The following is a 23,354-nucleotide window of genomic DNA, read 5'->3' as shown; positions in this document are numbered from 1 at the left end:
AACTGCAGAAAAAGTAACTTTTTCCAGTAAAATCTATCATTAACTGAACATAAAACAAGCATTTCCATCCACTGTCATTGATCCAACTTCATGGGTTTTACTGATGAATCAATGTTGTAGAAGATGACGTTGTTTCCACATTCACTACTGAGCCTCTGAACATCCAAATGGGTCAGATCTGATGACCATGGAAAGATGAATAACTGTATTTTACACCAATAATTTACATGGATTGATAGGATTAGTGGATCAACAGGTATTAAAAAGTTTAGATCAATAGATGGTATTGTTTGGTGATGGATGTTTGAGTCTTTATGGGTTAATAGATTAATCAAGAATATCATACTTATAATTATTAGTTGCAGCCCTGCCTTCAGCTTTGTATAGACTGAAATAAATCTACATAGAAGGTTCTGGTACAACTTCACCAAATTCCAAGGTGCATGGAGAAGGACAAAATCTAGTTATAAGTCAAGAAATCCAGCATCACTTGTATAGAAGAAATTTATTTCACTCTTAATGTAGACCAACATATTTCAGCTAGTGGCATTCATCAGGATATTAGACTGTAAATCACATATGTGTACGTTCAGTTGCCACTTACATATTGTTGCAGTGAAAGACCTGCAAAGTTTGTCTTCCTGAAAAGGGTGACAAATTCCCAAATTGTGATATCAAGATTGTTCATCTAGAGACTTTTCTTGCCCAAGAAAAATTGTAGTTTCATTCTTGTAGTATATTATTTTTGAATCTGATTGTTCAGTCATATACATCATTCATTTTTAGTGCATAGAAGTCTTACTTTATATAACACATTTCCAACCAGAGTTAGAATAGAATAGAATAGAATAGAATAGAATAGAATAGAATAGAACTTTATTGTCACTGTTAAAGGAACAATGAAAATCAATTCAATTTAGCAGCAAAACACTTAGTGCAAAAGGGACTGTAAAAGAAAAAAAAAAGAAATTAAAAAATAAACAATATCACACAGAGTATTCAGAAAAAGTGGGACTTTGCAAAGGCTTCAAAATAAAATATTAATACACATGTGCTACTAAAGTACTACTAGAACTTAACAACATAAGAAGAGAAATCACTTCACAACATACAGTTATTACAGCATGAAATAAAAAAGGGTTAGATTTTATGCTGTAATCACAATCAGAATAGACTTTATTATCATTATACAGTTGTGTTTAATAGAATTAGCGTGCTCAGACCAATACACTGTGCAATGACATTAAAAGAAATCCACAGTATAACAACATAAATACTGTAAACACCCAGTTATAAATACACAAGAAAAAATCTAAAGGGTAAGAGACAAGGTGCAAAAAAAAAAACAAAACAACAAAAGCAAAAAAACAAGATGTATTTTACTAAATGCAGCATAAAATTCAATGGTAACACCTAAAACCTAGTCATATCATACCTATTTTAAATGTTAAAATCATATAAACACCAATGGGTTTTATGACTTAAGAATCTGAAAGGCATGAATTACAAATACACAGAGAAAGAATTTAGAAACAGAAATGAGAGAGATGTTCATACCCACTTATAGTCACTTCATAGGCTGGAAATTGTGTTGCTTTTTATTTATGATGCTGCTGTTCAGAGGTATTTTTAAGACTAACTCTAACAACAATTGAGCTGCTGTTCACCTAATTGTCACCAAACAACATAAACACGAGTTTTAGGACCGTCTCATACAGAACTGGTAATTTGTGTTACTCAAAATCCATTAAGCTGGCCTCATTCTGAGCAACTGTAAAAATAGACTTTAAAAGAATAGAGTAATTAACCTCCTATGATCACTAAGTGTTGTCATCAAACTCTAGGTTGGTTCTGTAAATAGCAGTTTAATATTCTGGGCATTATGGCTGTGTTGCATTCAAGATTTACTGTAATAGCTTGTAGAGAAAGTTGAACAAGGAAAACACTCCTAAAAATCATTGGTGTTCTTTCAGCTGTGAAATTAAACAAACTCCCCATGAGAGGTGACTCAATCTAAACAAATCAACCCAATGAATGGAACTCAAACTAAGAAAGTGATGGATTTGCCTCCGCTTTTATTTGATTTATCCACTTTACATGTTCTGCAAACACTAATTTCAGTCAGATTTTATAGATGTACGGTTTTATATAAAGGATACAGCTGTATTTTTGCTGCTCGTAGTGTGTTGGTAAACATTAAGCGTACATTTCTGTGTTTCTCCTGCTCTGCGATAAGCTGGCATTTCCTGTTATCTCAGCCCTGGGCATTGTTGTCTGCTCTGTGAGACTGTAAAGCCTCTGCACCACCGATAGAACAAGAACTGTTTCATTTCATCTGATTGTGCCAGTGTATCGGGCTGGGTGGGTGCTTCCTCTTTATTGTGTTGTCTACCCAAGTCTTAATTGCAGCTGCACTAATTTTGTGTTTTCAAGATCTGAGTGGGAGCTTTACTGCCAGAGCTGCCACCAGTCTGTAGAGTCTGGTGCACACCGCCCACTCAAGTCACAGTCTTTACTGATACACAAACACATCGCGCAAGTATAAATGTGTCATGGCTTATATTAGAACTACAGCAAATGCAGCTATTTCAGTGTCAAGAAAGAGAAAGTGTGTGTTTTATGGATCATTTTATATTTTAGATTATGGAGTATTAATTAAATGGATCATGGGGACGATAGGGCTGAATGATGTGTGATAACTGAAAAATGTGAGACAATTTTATTCTGAATTTTTTGTTGCAATAGAATAGAATAGAATAGAAATTAGAATAGAATAGGAATTTGTCTTTGGTTCTCCAACTTGCGCTGTTTTTATTTTTATTTTATTCTATTGTATTTCTGTTTTTATTTTTAATTTTATTGTATTTCAAATTTCATTTTATTTCTTGCACTCAAAAATTCTATGTATAATCAAATATTTTAATGTGTGCTGTTTTTATTTTTATTTTAATTTTATTGTATTTCTCTCAAATTTCATTTTATTTCTTGATGTATAATCAAATCTTAATGTATTTTAATATTGTATTTTTTCAATCAATGTGAAGCACTTTGGGCTACAATTTTTGTATGAAAGGTGCTATACAAATAAAGTTTATTATTATTATATTATTATTATTGTAAAATATAGTTGTAAAATATAATACAAAATCATGATACATTTTAGATTTTCAATGCCAAAAATATAGAAATGATCATGTTATTTTTGCTTTTATAATTGTACACTGCAACACATTTTACTTTGTTAACTTGGATATTGCGCCCATAGTAAAATAATATTTTCACTAACTTCACAGCCTTAATAATGATTATTCAGCTAACTTGGTCCCTGTGTAATTCAAAGGTGTTTGTTCCACATTCAGAGAATGTACCTCTGTCCAATACCTTTTTTATGTATAAATTATTTATTGCATGCTGTTTGGATGTATTCTTAATGGAGTCCAGCTTGTGTCCTTAAAGAACAGGGTGGAGGATGTAGCTGCCGTTGGACTTGTGGTCCTGATAAGCCTGTATTTATCAAACTCTGCCTGATAACGGCATAACGTTTCTTGTGCTGTTTCCTAAATGAATAAAACACCAAATTTAGACTCAGCTGGTTTATTGCAACATTATTGAAAAACAGGAGCCGATTAATCAATAAATGGAAATCAAGTAATAATATGTAACATTTATTTGTATTTTATAGAAATGTGGCCTTTCATTTATAAGGTAAACAAAGATATTCCCACTTTTTATATATATATATATATATATATATATATATATATATATATATATATATATATATGAAGATAATCTACGCAATTAGTATGAATAGACTGATCGGTGCTGTTGCAACACATACTTTCACTAACTAACTCAAATGTTATGAATCTGTTCACTGTTATATAGGATTTATTTTTACCTTCAGCATGTATTTGAGGGTCCTTTGGGGAGTAGGAGGGTAGGAGAGGATTCTGGGATCCTGAGTTAATGAAAGGTAAACACAAAGCCTTCCCTGAGGTGAGCCAAGGAACGCAGGACTTTTCCTCTCAGTCAGGATATGAACTTCATTCTTTAGACTTTAGACTTATACTTTTACGCATGACATTTCACCTCTCTACAAGCAAATTCCTGTCTTTGCAGGAGAAGAATTTCACTGAATGCTACTTCACTGTTTGGTGGTACATGTACAGTTGTGTTCTTTATTGTGCAAACCATGAGACTCATTTGATCCTTCTGTATCCATGGTGTGAGCAGCCACCTGTGTAAAGTCCTGGAGGTTTTATTTGTGTGGTTGGTCAACCTCTTACACAGTTCTGAAGTCAGCCAGCTCCACTCACCCGGCTGTTCTCAGCCAGTACATGCTACGTAGATCTTTGCCAAGCCAGTGTTGGAGCATTCAGGCCTGTCACCCAGCCAAGGCTCCACTAAGGGCTTTACTATGAGTTCTGGAAGTGAGAGGGATAAAGGCTACAACAAACATTTGCTCAGTAAAGCACTGTGAGACCATCTCAGTGGAGACAAAACATGGCACATGAGCAGATAAAACAGTTTATTTGAGTACGAGTGTCTTTCCTCAGGCTGCTTGGATGCAGGATTATGACACATGTTTTGTAATCTTCAGAGAGGTTTTCTTTGCTCCCCTCAACTTTCTGCAGCTTCTCACAGAACCTCCAACTGTATCCAAACAGAGGTCAGTCAGCGTCAGAGGGAATATACAGTACTTTATATGAATATCTCCATACAAGTGCTCTGCCTTTAGCAGGAGCCATTACAGAGACCCCAGGGGACGCTATGGAAGGATAATGGAGAATATAGATTTAACTTGTGACCATCAGCAAAAATACCAATTAGAAATGCATCAGCGAACAGCCAGCGGTACAGCCACAGCATACTGCCAGTTGGGGATTAATTGAAGGCGTACTGTATTTGACTGAGATACAGCAAGAAGTTGAAGGAGTCTAATGGAAGTCTTTGTATGGTCTTGTCATATTTAAATAATAAATCACCTCAGTACTCTAGTTGTTTTCCTCTGCATTATGATAGAAACTTTATTACGCATGCAAGTTTGAGGCACTTGCAGTTGTTGGATTGTACACAACAACGTGTGTGTAAGCCTGAATAATTAATTATTAGCCTTCCCTACTGGGTAAATAACAATACAAAGCCTGTGTTGTGTTTTACAATCAGTTTGTACTGAAAAAATGAAAAGGAAAGGGAGGAATTGTTTTATTTTCTGACTGCATTTCAGTGTTCTTGGAAGTAGCGCCTGACAATAAAACAATTATGCTATTAGAACATAATTTTTATTTTGCATATAGTTTATTGTTTTGGGTTAATTTTGTGCACTGTCAGCTAAAAGAAGAAGAATATTTCACTGTTTTTATTCATTTAGTCATACTTATTAAATGTTCTTCCACTGTTTGGTGTTTGTCATGTTCTAAATGTAAAGAATAGTCAAGAACAACAAATATCTCTTTTGTTCATACAAGTTTCACTAGACTTTTAACCCTTTGGCTATTTATCACCATTTCTTTTAATATTATTCTCTGCATTTTGTATTCTTCAATGAAAATCTGATATTTTCCTGTATTTAATTTACTAATCATGTAGATGCTCATAAAAGTTCAGAGTAAGTTTAAAGATTATTAGATCAAATCAGAAAAAAATGAGGACAAAGTGACTTTTCAACAAAATATATCATTAACTGAACGTAAAAACAACCACTGTCATTTATCAAAATACATGGGTTTTACTGGTGAACAAATGTTGCAGAACATGACGGTGTTTCCACGTTCACTACGGAGCCTCTGAACGTCCAAATGGGTCATATGTGATGACCATGAAAAGACGACAAACCGCATTTTACCTGAATTGTTTACATGTATTGATAGGATTAGTGGATCAACAGTCATTAAACATTTTAGATCAGTAGATGTTTTTGGTGGATATTTGGGTCTTTAAGTGTTAAACATGAAACAAATAATGCCTGTCATTCACTGTGATGCTAGTATTTAACTGATGAGGATATAACTTGGAAGTGCTTGCGAGTGTGCTTCGTCGTCCACCCTCGTGTTTGTCCTGAAGGCCTGCGTCAGCCTCACACATCCTTCCTGGTAGAGGTGTGTGACAGCAGCAGGGATGTTCATAACGTTGTCCTTTTCACTTTTGCTCACAGGCTGCAGCATCCCTCTTCTTCTGCTCTGTCCTGACCTCCCCTCGCTGCGCTTCCCAGCTCCTTTCATTAATCATTTACTCTCTCTTCTTCTCTGTCTCCCTCCATCTCTCTCTCTTTTTCTTTGTGTCCCCCTCTTCTCCCTCATTCCCCTCCCTCTACTCTACCCTCTACATCTCTTGTTGCTGCTAATCTTTATCTCTTTATCTTTCTCTCCACCTCTGTGTTTTTTTTTTTTTTTACCTCTCTGTTGACTGCTAAATTACCTATCTTTGTCCTTCCCTCAATGCTATCAGTGTGTATTAGTCCTCTGTGTTCCATAATCACACTCTTTACTGTCTTTCTTCAAACTGTGATACTGTGTTTATATGCATTGTGTGCAGCTAAAACAATAGTTTCAACAAAGCAGCCACTGTACGCAGTTAACCGTTCTCTCCAATAACTAATGCATTTGTACGTAGCCTTCCAACTCCCCTGTACAGACTCACTAAACCTACACTTCGCTGTTGCCTAATGAAAAAGCATCAGGGAATTGTCCACTGGAACCTGATTTTCCACATAAAATGATTTAACCGTGATCCTGTCGCTGTACCTTTTCCAAACAAGGTGTGCACATAAATAGCCTTGTTTTGAAGATGTTCTTCACTTTTGTAAAGGCTACATAATCCCCATGGTTGTTTGAGCTGTTGTGTGTGTATGCGTGTGTGTGTTTTTTTCTTTTGTTGTTTTCCTGAAGCCCTGCATATAAGATGAATTATTCAGCAGTGTAATGGGTCTATATTTGTCGTTGTTTATCGTGCCTCAGTGCCCCCGCCACCCTCATCACTGCCCCACCACCATCCCTCTTCCAACCTTCACTCGTCTGTCGGTCTGTCTGTCTATCTGACTGTCAGTCTGTCCATGCGTCTGCTCTTACCCGCAGAGGATGCTCCACTCTAATGAATGAAGTGAAGTCATTTAGCAAGGCTCTTAATGGCACATAAAGCCCTGCTTCTAGGCTTGATTAATCAGGGAAAGTGTTTGCCTGTCACACACAGGGCTGTCCTCAGCAGGGGCAACAGCTTGATCACTTGTCTCTATTTTACACCGGGGTCCCTCTCTATTCTATCCGAAGCAGCCGATGCTCTTCTTATCCACAGGTGGCGTTTGTATGAGAGTGGGCAGTGAAAGGCGGTTTAGAGCTTCAGTGTGGACTAGATGTGATGATGGTGATTACGATGATGAGCCTAAATCTGAGTCAAAGGCTGGTGTCTGTGATTAGTGTTGTTATTACTGCCAGGTCTGACATCATGATAGGAGGGCACAGTCAGAGATACAAGCAGTGCAACCAACCTTAACCCCCGTCTTATTAAGCTCAGTATTCGACAATAAAAACAGCCACAGTGCAAGTTTCTATGTGATGTAGCTCAAAACATCCTTAACTTCCTTTAAAAATCATTAGTTAAAGCAGTGATATTTTGCTGAAGAAACAGATATTTAGATTATCAGTAAGCTTTCATAAGATAATGCTGCATAATGAAGCCAATGTAGAAGGATCTTAATAATAATGGATTAAATTTATATAGCGCTTTTCTATTAAGAGAGTGATATTTTGCTTTTTTAAATGGAATTACGTATTTTAAAATATTTCAAAACAGGTCTTCATAAACTGTAAATGCTATGCTTGGTTCTGAATTCTTCATTAATTCAACTCCACAGGTCCATCTTCAACCCTGTTTCTGAGTAATGACACCAGAAAGGTCATTTTGAGCACTGGCCCGTTAAATGCAAATGAGCCACTTCACACCCCATCCCCTCCAGGTTGTTGACCGTGCTGCTCTGTCCCATACTTGTGTTCGTTAATACAACCAACAACTGAACGTTTTAGGTAATCGGCTGAAGTTTGGACATATTTTCAGTTTTTACTACAACCGCTGCTGCTGACAAACAGTTACGGCGTACTTGGAGAAATGTTTGTCAAAAGTCTTGACCCTATGTGTGCAAATGTCGTGATGTAACAAATTAAGTAAGAATTAAAATGGGTTGTAGAAATCCACTTGATTTTTGCCAAAAGGAATATAAAGATAGCTTTGTAGCACCTGGAGGGTTCAAATTCAAACTTTTTGAATTGTTAGGGTCCAAATACACAAATAAATGTACCACAGACTAATAAAAGTGGGTTGAGCAAAATATAACCCCTTTTAAGTGTTGACTGTCTGCTAGTAAAGCTTGTCACTGCCTGTATTACATCAGTTATTTACGCTTCATAATTATGTAACATGGAAAAAGACAAAAAAAAAAAATTCCTGACATCAGCAAAGACAAGGTGTCACCACGTTTTAATAAAATACACTTTGACTATTTAAATGTCTAATGTCATGAGCTTTACCTAACTGCATTTGAAGTTCATTATAAAGTGTAAAGACATGTGAAGGAGTGACTTTATTTCTCCTCATTGTGTTTTTATTCTGTAATGTGCTCCCGTCACTTGAAAGCATAAGCCTTCAAAGGCTATAGCTCCCAGTAAGTACTTCACAGTGTCATTTTTACTTACTCACTATTCTTCTCCGTGAACATACACAGCAAAGATTTAGGCAATAATTTAATCTTTTGTAGTAGGTAAGCACATCCTGAAGACAATTACACTATTTCAACTCAACTGTGACTTAGTTCAATCCAAGATTACTTCCCTATTGTTATTACCTCACATACAGAACTCATTGAAATTCCTTTATGAGTATAATGAAATTCACTGCATATTGTATGTGTTTTCATTCTTTCCTTTCTGTATATTACAACTCAGCATGTTGTCATTCTTCTTTTCTCTTAGAGAATGTTTGGAATCTAGTCTACTTTATCACGGCTTTTTTTTTTTTAGGGGTTTTGTGTTAATTTGCAGAAGGAGGTCACAGCGGGGTGCTTGGCTATGGAGACACTGCTCAGTGAGAATCCTCTACATTAGAATATAAAAGTTTACAGATCTCACGTGTATTCGTCTTAGGGCTCATCCGCTAGCACCCATCACCTCTATCCTCCCCATTTGCCTTTTTTTTTTGTCAGCCTAATCCCCCTCCTTCACTCTCTTCTCCAAACTAGACCCTTTCATCTCCCTCTGCTACATTCCTGTCACCCCAACATTTCCCTCCTCTTATTTTCTCTGTCTGTTTGTGATTTTTTTCCATGCTAGAAATGGGGAGAGTGGTTTCAATCCCTGGCTGTTTGTTTCTTGTTATTTTTCTCTGCCTTTGTCTGTATTGTTACAGAGAACAAATCACTATGATTTCCTACAGGAAATCTGAGTGTGATGCACTGCTGAACATGTTCAACCTGTTCCTGACCTGTTTATATAGGACACAGGTTTATCACCTATACTGTACTAGATAGATAGATAGATAGATAGATAGATAGATAGATAGATAGATAGATAGATAGATAGATAGATAGATAGATAGATAGATTAGATTTCTATAGCACTTTTCAAGGCACCCAAAGCGCTTTACATTATTGATCTATTATTCATTTGCTCTCACATTCACACTCTGGTGGTGGTTAAACTACGTTTGTAGCCACAGTTGCCCTGGGGCAGACTGATGGAAGCGTGGCTGCCAATTTGCGCCAAATGGCTTCTCCAACCAACACCAAACATTCGTATGCATTCATACACCAGTGTGAGTAGCAGCACTGGAGGCAAGGTGGGTGAAGTGTCTTACCCAAGGACACAATGGCACAACTAGGACAGAGCAGGATTTGAACCTCCAACCCTTCAGTTATTGGATGACCCGCTCTACCTCCTGAGCCATAGATAGATAGATAGCAGTGTTTTTCATGTATACAGAATACATTATATGAGTAGACAGGCCTTCTTGTGATTGGATCACTCTGTAAATAGGTTAATGTCAGGTCTGAACAGGGCCTTAGACCTATAAAGGTACTCAGTAGAGAAAAAAAAAAAATCAGGATCGATGCAATTTTTAGGAGTTCATCTTTGTCTTGTGCCCTACCCTAACACCAGGTTTCATTTAAACTGATGCTATGTTCTACTACCAGACTGACAAGTAAACGGACAGACAAAAATATAGTATTCATGTCAGAAAAAAGAGTAGAATAATACATACAATATGCTGTATGTATGCGGCAGTGTGTCACACAGAGCTGAGCCATTGCACTGTTACGGTGACTTCCTAAAATCATGAGAGCGAGGCTGAACGGGTCTGCTTCACAGTAAGCTCCTTTGTCTTGGTTGCATGTTATGCAGAGTTGGATTGTTCAAGATGGATAGTTTGTTCAGTGTCCTCCTGCCCCTCAGACTCAGACATCTGCTGGTTTAGACTAGTGATGGTTCCACTCTTGCAAATGAGTTTTGCCGAACACCACAGTACTTGTACATATCTGTCCATTTCAACAACAGACTGAACTAACCGACTATACCTAAGTTTATTTCCCATCTTTCACACACTGTCTCTCATTGTTTTGTTTTTTTTGTAATGTGTCAGTAAGCAACAACTTTGCCATAAGTCTTAGGATCTAAACACCCAGAAATCACGTAACATGACGTCATTAAGCTGCACATGGTCTGTAATCATACAAACCGAACCCAAAAATGAGCAAGAAACTACTCTCTGACCACATCGTGCTCTAGCTGCTGTTGGGGAGACGGCTTGTATTCATCCCTTCCTTTGCAGAGATGATTTCCTGCCACTGCCCATACTCAACCTAAAATTGAATTTGGGCAAAGAAAGCAAATTTATAGCCTCTCACATGGAGGGAATGAGATACTGCTTCATTATTTAGTCATACAAGACAGTTTATGTTATACAGCTGTAGAAGGAAAATTGCCTTCAGCATCACACAGCATTGTCAATAATGTAGAAATGCTGAATACAACTGACAGCCTTTTTGTTTACTTAGCCAGGAATTTAATTATTACTTCTCTTTATACACACGGTCCTTAACATTTAATGTGATTATTCTGGTGAGCTACAGAATGTACTGTTAGGCTTTGTCAGCATATTAGCAAGTCTTGTAAATATGTCAGTTAACGTGTCAATTCAGATCAGAAGTATAATCGTTTTTCCATTTCATCTTTAACAAGGGTGAAATAATCTTGAGCTAATCTATAACAGGCAAATCCAATCACATACGTCACTGTCTGTGCGATTTGAAGCTCTGCCAAACTTTGATTGCCATGGGAGTTACTGTAAATTGATTAGCAGTGATCTACTGGTCTCTCCGAAATGCTGATCTTGGTAAAAAGGCTCCTGACTCTGCTTTAAGGGAGGTTGGGGTTTGCTTCTGCTCCCTGTGTGCCCCTGTAATAACAAGGCAACAGTGGAGACGGTCACTGTCTCTGCCTCCTGGTTTCATTAAGTTAAGGCCCATCTCTAACTGTTGGAGTTTGCTGACTGCTTGGTCTTCTGCAGATTCACAGCAGCAGCCGGTGATTAATGGGAGTAATCAGTATAAAGCACTTCTTATTTACAGCACAAAATTGTCAAGGTACAGAGAGGAAATAAAATACGCGTTCAGTTTCTGGTGTATGTCCGACACCAAGGGCAAACAAACTTTCACTTGAATGGACTAATGAGGAGTCAGAAAACACTATAATGCATCAGTTGCCTCAGTTGGAGCGTTCGTGTTTATACCTCAATTTCTACTGCAAATACTATTTAAAGTGACAGATTATTTAATGACAAAAGAGTCATTTTATTGTTCTCTCTTTATTTTGCCAAATTGGAGGGCTCTTAACCTTGAGCAGTCCCATATTTTCTAGTCCTCAAACCTAATCTCCTCAAAGTATTTTGACTTTGTCAGTCATTCAGTTTCCTCGTGCTCTAGTGCTTTTATCAGCGGGAGGCATGACTGAGTAAATGGCAAATGAGAAAGCTGAGTGGAGGGGCTTCATGTTTTAGAGGCCCATCCCATGCATACTTTGTGACCTAAAGCTCAATAGATAATGATTGCGTACAAAGTATTGCCTTCAAGGGCTGCACAGCATTGGAAAAAACTGACATTGCAGTTTTTTTTAACCCTGCGATATAGCCTATTGCGATATGAAAAAATACTCAGGAGGATATAATAAGCTGTGTGGTGCCGATGTAAATGATCAAACTAGAAAAGCACTTGGAGAGCGCAGACCTCTGCCAAGGCAGATCAGTCCCCCCCCGCCCCCCATCACCACCAAAATTTAATCATTAGTTCCTTGTGCCAGTATCAACATTTCCTCAAAATTTTATCCAAATCCGTCCATAACTTTTTGAGTTATCTTGCTAACAGACAAAAAAACAAACAGACAGACAGACAACCCCTGATGAAAACATAACCTCTGCCGTTCCTTGGCGGAGGTAACAAATTAGTTGGGTTACCTCTCGTTGTAGCAACAACTGCAAGGCACTACTGACACAGAACACGTGCTTCAATATCATCCTTCTTGTAGCTTAAATAATTCCAGATAAATGACATTGCTTTTCTTTTTGGCACCAAGTCTTCATTTATGTTGAATTTTTCTTGTTCGTTGCTCATTTTTCAATGTTGTTACCAGCGACTCACTCCAAACTGATTAAGAAAGATTGTGATTGGTGGATCGCTGCGTGCAGTGTGTGTCAGGCACCTTTGAAATTAGATGAGAGCACATTGAGTTCGTTTGTCTCCTACATTACAGGACCTGCGATGTGACTATTGCGCACACGTAGATCTCGATAACGATGTTGAAACGGTATATTGTGCAGCTCTATTGCCTTCATTTGTTTCTTTTGTATATCAGGCCTATGTCAAACCCGCCTTCATTTGGTGTGTTTAAGTAAAGAGAGTTGGACACAGTGGAGTGATTTAGGTCTGATTTATGTGTGTGTGCATGTGTTAGAAGCCTCAGTGAATTTAAACAGTTTAAGGTCAGCAGCAGTGAATAAAGTAGGTCCTCAGTATTCTTCTCCATGCTCTTTTCCTTGCCTTTTCATCCCCTCACCAAAAACATGCAACATAGCAGACACAGGTACCCTACTTGCGTCTACTACCCTTTAATGCTTCCCTTTCTTCCACTGACTCACCTTTCTCTCCTCCTCTGCCCTCGTCTTTGTGGATTCAGTGGGTTTCTTCACTTTCTTTGACCTATTCTCTACATCGAGGCCAAAGGTTGTATCTTTGAGCTCTTGTAAAATCAATCACAGGTCAGACCTTTCAGTCTCGTTGAAAGGCAGCTACTGAGTGAGGCTGAGTGTTGTGTGGTAATAGGTAGTTGAACAGAAGCAGGTCAGTGAATGCTGAGGACTTGGATTATTATTTTTTTATTCCCACTGATGCTATGAAATCATTGGCTGGATCATCATTGACACTGACTACATTCACTGCCAAAACAGCAGCTCTATTACCATTACCAAGACTGTGTTGTATCTGACAGTTAAGTTCACAGAACGACTGACGGATTTAGACAGGTTGACAGACAACAGTGCAGAACACAGTGACTAAATGCATTTGTTCCTAGAAATGTTCTGTGTTGTACAGTGCCTTAGAAAAAAATGGGCACATCTTTTATTCATGTTCAGTTGTCGAGGTGTCAAGAGTTTTGTCAAGCCTCTCATTGTTCGGTTAACCTTGTCCCTGTGAAACATTCTGTCTCTATCTCTTTGGTTAAACATTACTGCCAGGCCACAAGGGGAAAGGAGAGAAGAAGGGAGGGAGGATGAAGTCAGTGAGATTCCAATGCTTCTCTTCATCCTTTCATCATTAAACAAACATGGCCTCCTGCTGCAAAGCGAGCGGGAAGAAAGCAACGCAAGCATAATGGAAAAAGGCACAGAGAAAGATGGGAGACTAAAGATGAAAGTGATGAAGAAGGGAGATGGAAATGGAGGAGAGGGATGGAGAAGGGGGTGAGCAGACAGAGTACCTGTGTGCGGAGCAGAAAGGTGTGCAGTCCATCATCTTCAGACAGGCAGACAGGGCTGTCTGGGGAGTTTATTTTTACCTCGATATAAGAGAGGAAAGAGGAGTCTGGATCGGCTACAGTCGGCTTGTCGCACCTTTCCGTCGGGGTTCTAGGACAGCTGCCGTCCCGTTGTGCACATCTTTCACGCCTGCCAATGCACATCATACACACAAGCAAATGCCAGGTCAGAGCTTGTGCTGTGTCATGCTTATACTTTTTCTCTCTGAATTCACTGTATTTTTAACTGGGCCATAACTAAGTTAACATGGTCTATGAGTTCAGAATGTATTCTATTACTGTAGTTCATCTGAGGTGAGAGAAAAAAGATCAAAGCTCATTGGATCACACCTAAGCCTGTCACAATTATTACATATTCACTTTAGTACATTTATTTCTATAATGTGATCTCAGTTAACTTGTCTAAAGCAACTGTTTTCACATTTTTCACTCTTTGAGACTTGACTGGAGGTCTTTTAGTGACGTCGTCTCATTGTGCACCCTTCAACTGGAGGCGCTTCACTTCTGCCGGTACCTGCCATTGTCAACTACACTGGTCATCAGTGATTTTATGATCTAAACCAGCTACAGTGATTCCAAATCTGAAATCAGAATTTTACCAGCACATCCAGATTTTAATAGTATGCAGAAGTCGTTATATTGTCATTAACAGAATATCATGTCAGTGTTTTCGTTCTATATATTGTAAGTGACCAAAATCCAGATGGTTTCCAATACCTGAATTATTGGGATGGAATGGAATCATTTGTATTTGTCAATCATTTGTGCAAGTTTTATGGAATTTTGGGGCCAACCATAGAGCCCCAAATGATGATCGATTAGTTGAATAAATCCTAAAAGCATATGAATGGATGGGTTGCACAATGTCACTCAAAATTAATTTCCTCCATTCACACTTTGATTCTTTTTTTCCTACACGATCTGAAGGCTGTAAATGATAGGCATGGTGCATTTAATCAATATATTTCTGAAATAGAAACCAAGATGCTTCAGCCAAAACATAATGTTAATTACTGTTGGTTCTGTTGGTCCAGTAAGAAACTGTCAGAACCCACAAGAGACAGTGACTTAAACACCTCTGAATAACTTAGAATGGGTTTCAATTACTGCTGTGAAACGATTAAAATTTTAAATCAGATTAATCACAGGGTTTCTGTGGATTAATTTTGATTAATCACAATTAAATATTCATTTTGAATCTATGTTATTTGCATTTCATTTTGCATGAGCAAACAGACTCAAGGGAGAAGGGAACATATATGCACTTAACATGTTCATTAAACATCTTCAACAGTTTCACCAAAACAACTTGAAGCAACTGTTCCGTCTTGGTTTTTTTAGTCCTCATATTTCCATCCAGAGGACCAACATCCTCCATCTTTATGGGTTGGTTCTGCTGCCTGTCACTACTGGACCAACTGCCCATTTGTGCATGCGCGACGGTAACTCTACTTGGACAAACTGTCCAAAATGTGTAGTCAGAGACATTCAGAGTCATTCTGTGCTGCAGATGGGTTAATCGCGTTAAAAATTTTAATCAGATTAATTATTATGATGGATTAATCTGTGTTAATGCATTAATTTTGACAGCCCTAGTTTTGATTTATTCTTCACTGGGCTTGATGTTCATATCTATAAGTAAATCTAACCAATCAGCACATATTATGTTCAGATTGGGACACACGGTTAAAGGTGTTGGCAGCAGCTTGGAAAATGAGTGTATGTTTGTGGTGTGATGGAGAAGTTCGGACTCCAGATTTGGCATAAGCATGCCCAAATTAGTCTAAATCATGATTTTATTGGGCATCATTACATAAATTTACATTATTTCTCTCACGTCTGCCCTATGCATCAAACAGAAATACATTGCTCATGTGAGCCATTGTTCAAATCTAATAAGTGTCCTTTCTTCCTCATTAGGTGTATGTAGTAACTGTTGTTGGGCTAATACTATACTAATTAAATTATTTGCATGACATTTAATCAACTTAAATATCTTTATTGTGACAAGGCCCCCACTAATTCCTGCAATCAATTTTTGTTGGAAAGATGTGTTATATTTTGGTTATTTCATTATTATAATTCATAGACCCTGTATATTTGCTCCATGAAACAATACATGTTACTTTTATGCATTAGTGCAATCTGTTGTTAATCTCCTGTTCATCAATATTTATCTTGTATTTATAGATTTAGTAGATCATCACCCCCTCCTCTTCCCTAAGTTGCTGTTAGTACCAGCACAAACACACTGTGAGAAGAATTGATTAACAAATCAAGCCTCTAATTAATTCTTACTGTGATCAAAGCCATGGGAGGAAGTCTATGGAGCCCCAGGCACAAGAGTGAGATGTTTTACAGTGCAGTCCCACCAAGTGTACTTTTAGTGCCACGTTGTTTGTTCTTTAAACAGGTGGGTTTTAGATTCGGTGTAACATTGGGAACATCTCAAACATGTTGGAAGGTTACCATACCTGATACTTGGCACCCAGGAGATGATTAATGCTTCTAAGCTGGTGTGTGTCTTTCTGTTTCTCATGAGATTTGTAACTGTGACACCCTCACTGCACTGTGCATCCTACAGCTGCTTGGCAATTCATATCCATGCGTAGGCTCCTTCCTTTTTATTTTTAGGCAATCTTAAGTGCAACTCCTTGTTATGTATGGATTTATCCTAAAAAAAAAACACACACACACAGTAAGAAGTGAAATTGTCTGGGGTCCCAAGGCAGTTCTGTTCTGTGGACAGAGATAATAAGGAAAACATCAATAAGAGCACCAGTTTCTGAAAGTTGTCACTTTTACTGAATTAAAACATGGATAAATGCTAATAAATCTTCTTCAATCCCTCCTCTCGCTTTTTTCTTAGCTTTTTGACCCTTTACTTCTATGACACAAATTACATGCTCTGGCAAGAATGAACAGGTTTAACATCTGCTACTCAGTGTTGGAGCAGTTTTGACTGTTTAGGTCTAGATGACATTGACTGATGATGCTCTCCCTTTGTCTCTTGTTATTTTTATGTGCAGGTTAGCTCTGTATGTGTACGAGTACCTGCTGCATGTAGGCGCACAGAAGTCAGCACAGACCTTTCTTTCAGAGGTAAGTGTCAAACATGTGTCTGTATGTGAGTGCATGTAAGAGTCAAGCCCATGTGTGTATGCGCACTGCATGCGTCCACTTTGAGCGATGGTTTGACCATCATACATTGTGTCCAGTAAGTCTAGCAGCTAATTGAATTAGCGTGGCCTTACAGTGCTGAGCCAACAGGTCAGTAGCAGTTGATGGGGTTATTAACATCAGTGTTGCATTTAGTGGGACTGGAGCTGTAGCAAGAGGAGAGTTACGATGACGTCTTTTAGATAATTCTCTGATCCACTCTGCAGCTTTGTCTCTTTGAATTGCTTTTGCTCTTTCTGCTTCTCTACGCTCTCCCTCTGTCATCTTTCCACTCTGCATCACCACTATGTACCTTCAGATGATGTTTGTTCTTACTCTTGTTTCAGCAAAAGGTAAAAAGGTGATGGGGTGAAAACGAGGTCAGCTGATTCTGGTGCTTTGCTGTAAATGACAGTAAATTACAATGCAGAAGACAGTGGTTAGAGACTGGGTGTACATCGGCCAGAGGAAGAGGAGAACAAAGAGGGGGATGGAAAAGGTTACATCATCAGCTGGCACCAATTCTCATCACTCTGCCTTAGTGTGTGTTCGCACACATGCACAGACACACACCTTTCTTCTCTCTCTCCGAACCCTTTCCTCTCTGCCATATCATTTGCTCCCTCTTCCGCAGTTGTCGGAGATGAAAAGGATAGGCGGTGTCGTATTCAAGTGTGGGAACGCATTAGCTAAAAGCGCAACAAGTATAAACACAGCCGCTTGTATACAGTACACATGCACATACACACTCAGACACACGTTCAGTATTAGGCAGGGGAAACATTACGCCATAATGTAGCTGTTGCTAGAGTATTGGGGTGGAGTAAAACATGGCTTTAAAGGCCTTTTAGCTGTTTTTGTTTTATCATCCACACCTGTTTACACTGGATATTAGCGCTCAGGAAACAAGAAACCTGAAAGATGAGTTACAAACCAGACCCAAATACATCAACCTAAAGAGCAAACCACAAACGGGCAACTTGAAACCCTGCGATCATGTCAAACTGAATTATTAAAAAAAAACATAGTATAGTGTATTTTTACAGGCAAGCATTGCAGTTAAATAATCAAATACACAATAGGAAAATACATGCAAGAGAAAAAAAACAGTTGGTGAAGACATAAAAGGTGCAGAACATTAGCGGGGAGTGGATTTATGTAGGAAAAAAGGAGGAAGTTGTGTCTAAATCTCAGACTTCAGTGCAACACAGTCTACATCTGCCAGTAATCACGCTAAAGGGATCTCTCTGAAGGTAAATGAATGAGCCTCCCGGGAGAACAGACCACAAGAAGACAGGATATGCGGGCACAGTCAATGCTATTTTCTTCTACTCTTTCCAGATGAAGGGGAGTATAAGACCACGCTAAAAAGTGTCCTGACCTGAACTGCCTAAAAAAAAATTGTGTTGGGATGAAACTACAGCCAATTAAACATGAAAAATGAGAGCTGTCATGCCCGTTCTGCATCTTTTGTGCCATTTGAGCAATTATGAGTGAATGAATCCGTCTTTGTCACGGTGCATGTGCAAAATTACCGCCGGTCTTGTGCTTCATGTTAAGCGATGTCTTTACTGTAACGACACTGTACTCTGCTCTCAAAACTGCCAGACCGAACGCATGTGGGATGAGCAAGGAGTTCTCGACCCCTAAAAAAAAAAAAAAACAGCTTCAAAGCCATGCATTCCTTATAAAAGTCGCTTTGTCTGATCTGCAGCTGAAGGTCAGGACAGTCTGTTTCAATGCAGTGATTCAGTTTTTCCTGTTGTTTTAGTGCTTATTCACACAGGTTGCACAGTAGCCTCATTCTTCCACCCATGTGAAACATTTAATCGAAGGATATTAAGAAGTTGAACATGAGATCATTTTTGCAAAACTAGAAAGAGAAAGTGATGCAACCGTGGAGAAAAGAGGCAGACTAAACAATGGCGTCATAGTCTGATAGGACTGAACTCACTGCTGCCCACAGCTGTGTGTGTCTGTCTGTGTTTTTCACCCATTTGTATGTACGATCATTGTGTGGGACAAACATAAATCAGTCCAACTGAGCACGGCGGGTGATGTCAGCTCTCATGTTAGTCACTGACCTTGACTTAGGTGTTATTAGGTACAAAGAAGGGAAGGGGAAGACAGACGCAAAATGGAAAACAGGGAAGCAATGAAAGACCAGAGAGTGAATGAACAGCCTGGAAGGATAAGGGGGGTGGGGGTGGGGGTGGGGGTTAAGCAGAGTGAAGGGTGCGTGGGTTGCACAAAGGTTTGATTGGGCTCTCCTCAGGCTGGTACATGTTTCTGACCTCAGATCTCGTCAATACACACATACACATCACACACTCATGATGAGACAGGCTTTCAGACGCACGTAGACTCACTTATCCACTTACGAATCCATGGCATGAGGAGCATAATATAATTCCATAATAGCACGTGTTATAAGAATTCCCTCGCACCCTCTCAACCTTGTAAAGCAGGTAATTCAGATGTCGGGCTTGTTTTTGTACTTAATATGTTTCTGAAGCGTCTCTCTCTCTCTCTCTCTTTCTGTGCAGATCCGATGGGAGAAGAACATCACATTAGGAGAACCTCCGGGGTTCCTCCACTCATGGTGGTGGTAAGTCAAGTTACACTTCTCATCACGCTGTTATTTCAATCACCATTAACATTAACCCTTTAACCCCTGAGATATTATTTCAGGTAAACGTTCTGCTTTGAATTTAAGTCTTTTTCAGTGTCATAAAAGCTGCTCAGAGTATGTGCTTGTGTTCCTTTTCTTCAGTGGTTTTGTTTTACTGTGTGTTTGAGGGTCGAAACAGGGTAGAATAACAGAAAAAGACAAGGAGAGGAATTGAAGTTTTGCAGGTTTTTATTAAATAAGGCACTCAGAATGTACATCAATAAGAGATTTAGGATGTTGAACATGAACTGTGAACTGGAACACACTGAACAACAAGTATTTGAATTTTGGCTCAGTAGGTTTTGTTTCAGGGCTCTCTCTTTCTAAATCAGTCCAGCTGGTTTTTGGCACTTGGTTGAACTCCAAAAAGCAGTTACATGGACAAAACTCAGAAAAACACTGTAAAACAAACAAACAAACAAAAAAAAACAAAAAACATGACTACACTGCAAACAACAATTAAAACAAAAAACCACAAGGAAAACTGTGTAAAAAAAAAAAAAATCTATTTTTATAGTGAGTCTGCCCCTCATTCTGCAGGCAGCAGGGGGTCCACTGAGCATGCTCAGATGTCTGTGGAAAGGATAAAGTCTATTCTCTAGCACATTTTTAAATTTTTACTATTGACCGAGCAGTTGAATTTATAGGAATATTTAAATTCAATTATACATTAAGAACCATCACCACAGACACGTCAGGGGTTAAAGGGTTAATGAACGAAACTATCACTGTCTATCCGTTATCTTGTTTATTCACATGCGAATGCCCCCAGTAGCTCCTACTCAAGTTTGCATATTTTAACAGTGAATTGTATTACTACTTGTGTTTGTCACTGATTTGTGTGTGTTGCAGTGTTTTTTGGGACCTGTACTGTGCAGCTCCAGAGAGAAGAGACACATGTGAACACTCGAGTGAGGCCAAGGCTTTCCATGACTATGTGAGTCACAGCTCATGTGAATTTCTTTGCTCAGATAAATACAACAAAATATACCTGTAGACCACCCCCTGAATGGCAACATGTATGTTTTGTTAAATAAGCATCCTCTAACCTGTAATAATTGAACTAAACATAGATAAGTATATCACTAAGATTTAAAGTCATGGTGAAACATGGCATTATGAAACAAACATAATAAAACAGAAGTGGATGTAGAGTTAAGTGTAACTTCTATATTAACTTCACCTGCTGCATGATTCTGACAATTACTACAAAGTCAGAAAAAGGCTGAAATGGATGATTAGTGTTTTAATGTCCAGGGGTGGAGGTGAGGTACGAGACGTTCAGGGACATCCGTTGAACAGATAATTCCAAGGCACTTACTCAGACTTTTAGAACTGGTTTTACTTCTATCTATATACACTGAACAAAAATATAAATGCACGACTTTTGTTTTTGCTCCCATTTTTCATGAGCTGAACTGAAAGATCTAAAACTTTTTCTATGTACACAAAAGGCCTATTTCTCTCAAATATTGTTCATAAATTTGTCTAATTCTGTGTTAGTGAGCACTTCTCCTTTGTCCTTTGCTGAGATAATCCATCCACCTCACAGGTGTGGCATATCAAGATGCTGATTAGACAGCATGATTATTGCACAGGTGTGACTTAGGCTGGCCACAATAAAAGGCCACTCTAAAATGTGCACTTTTACTGTATTGGGTGGTCCAGGGGGGGTCAGAAAACCAGTCAGTATTTGGTGTGACCACCATTTTCCTCACACAGTCTTCTTCATGAATTCTCTGAAACAGCTTTGGAGATGGCTTATGGTAGAGAAATGAACATTCAATTCACAGGCAAAAGCTCTGGTGGAGATTCCTGAAGTCAGCATGACTACTGCATATTCCCTCAAAACTTGTGACATCTGTGGTATTGTGCTGTGTGATAAAACTGCACATTTTAGAGTGGCTTTTTATTGTGGCCAGCCTAAGGCACACCTGTGCAAAAATCGGGCTGTCTAATCAGCATCTTGATATGCCACACCTGTGAGGTGGATGGATTATCTCAGCAAAGAAGAAGTGTTCACTAACACAAATTTAGACAGATTTGTGAACAATATTTGAGACAAATAAACCTTGTGTGTACACAGAAAAAGTTTTAGATCTTTCAGTTCAGCTCATGAAAAATGGGAGCAAAAACAAAAGTCGTGCATTTATATTTTTGTTCAGTATAGGTATTAAGAATATTTTTGCCTTTTTTTCTTGCCATCATACAGTCCTTTCCCTCTTGAACCTCCCAGACTTTACAGACAAAAGAGCAGTTCTGCAGCTGGTGTTGTGTCATTTTGGTGTTTTCCCTGTTGGAAAATGAATGGGATTTGGCACTAGGCACAGTCATGCTACTACTATGTATAGTTAGACTAGTCGTACACATATATAAGACTCTGCTTCATCATCACCATCATCAAATCAAGAAGATTTTGGAAATGGGAAGTTGAGGTGTTTTCGCCTATAAAATGCAGATTTTGACATATTTGTTGTCACCAGTATTTTTCTGTTTCATCACAATTTAATCATAATTCCATTTAGAGCTCATTAAACACACTGCAAAAATCTAAATCTTACCAAGTGTATTTTTCTCATTTTTCGTCAAAATATTTCATCCCACTTAAAATAAGACATAATCATCTAAAGAGTAACTTTCCAGTGAGATATAAGAACTTATTTTTAGACAATAGATCTTGAAAATCTTATTTCAAGAAATTTTACCAAGATTTTCACTTGTTCCATTGGCAGATTTTTTTTTTTGTGTAATTCAAGATTTTTTTGCTTAAAGCTATACCTACCGATGTGGCATTTCTCACAGCACTTAGTAAAAGTTTGAACATGAACAACCCGCCTCCCTCCAAAGCCCCGCCTCCTTCCCTCTGCCTGAGCACTGAGACTCCTCCTCCTCATACGCGATAGAAACGGAGGAGGAAGCAGAGGTGGAGGTCCGGTCCGTTTTGGCGTGTCCATGGACCCCTCCCTCAGTAATCAGATGCATCATCCACCTGCCACGGGCCCGCGGCCCCTGTTCCATCAGTAGACCTGGTCTGTGCAGTACTGGGTCAGTGTCTTCACTGCAGTGCCCAGGGGATGGGCGCGCGCACTGTGAACGCGCGGCCTCCGCGAATTTTCCGTAGACATTTGAGGTTTCATTGTCCATACAATTATCATCCTACATCATCTTACATTGTGTGACACCATGTACATGTACCTGTATGAGTCCCACCGTCATAAAAGCTGAGCTTTATGCAGACCTGTTCAGTCCAGTACAGCTGACTTCCGGACTTTTATCTCCGTCCTTCATTCATCAGACTCCCGTTTGTGCCCCTCAGTTGTTGTTTCTGTTGATAAATCCGTTTTTTCCCTTCCACATTTGCATGTCAGTTCTATCCAAACACATCCTAGACAGTAGACTGTGGTCAGTAACAGGAGAAGCAGCGCCAGTGAAGCGTCAGATTCAGAGGGACA

At 38.7% G+C, this 23,354-nt stretch overlaps 1 protein-coding gene across 1 annotated transcript in view; it reads left to right on the top strand.

Moving 5' to 3' along the window:
* Positions 1–23,354, top strand: part of ssbp2a (single stranded DNA binding protein 2a) — a 72,710-nt gene that overhangs the window by 11,796 nt on the left and 37,560 nt on the right. The window contains exons 2-4 of the mRNA XM_030142774.1: positions 17,102–17,174; positions 19,778–19,839; positions 20,755–20,839. Of these exons, the coding sequence (XP_029998634.1) occupies positions 17,102–17,174; positions 19,778–19,839; positions 20,755–20,839 (220 nt within the window). The remainder of the gene's footprint in view (positions 1–17,101; positions 17,175–19,777; positions 19,840–20,754; positions 20,840–23,354) is intronic.

Source organism: Sphaeramia orbicularis, chromosome 9, assembly GCF_902148855.1.
Source record: "Sphaeramia orbicularis chromosome 9, fSphaOr1.1, whole genome shotgun sequence".
NCBI lineage: Eukaryota > Metazoa > Chordata > Actinopteri > Kurtiformes > Apogonidae > Sphaeramia > Sphaeramia orbicularis.
This window is presented reverse-complemented; position numbering and strand designations above follow the sequence as displayed.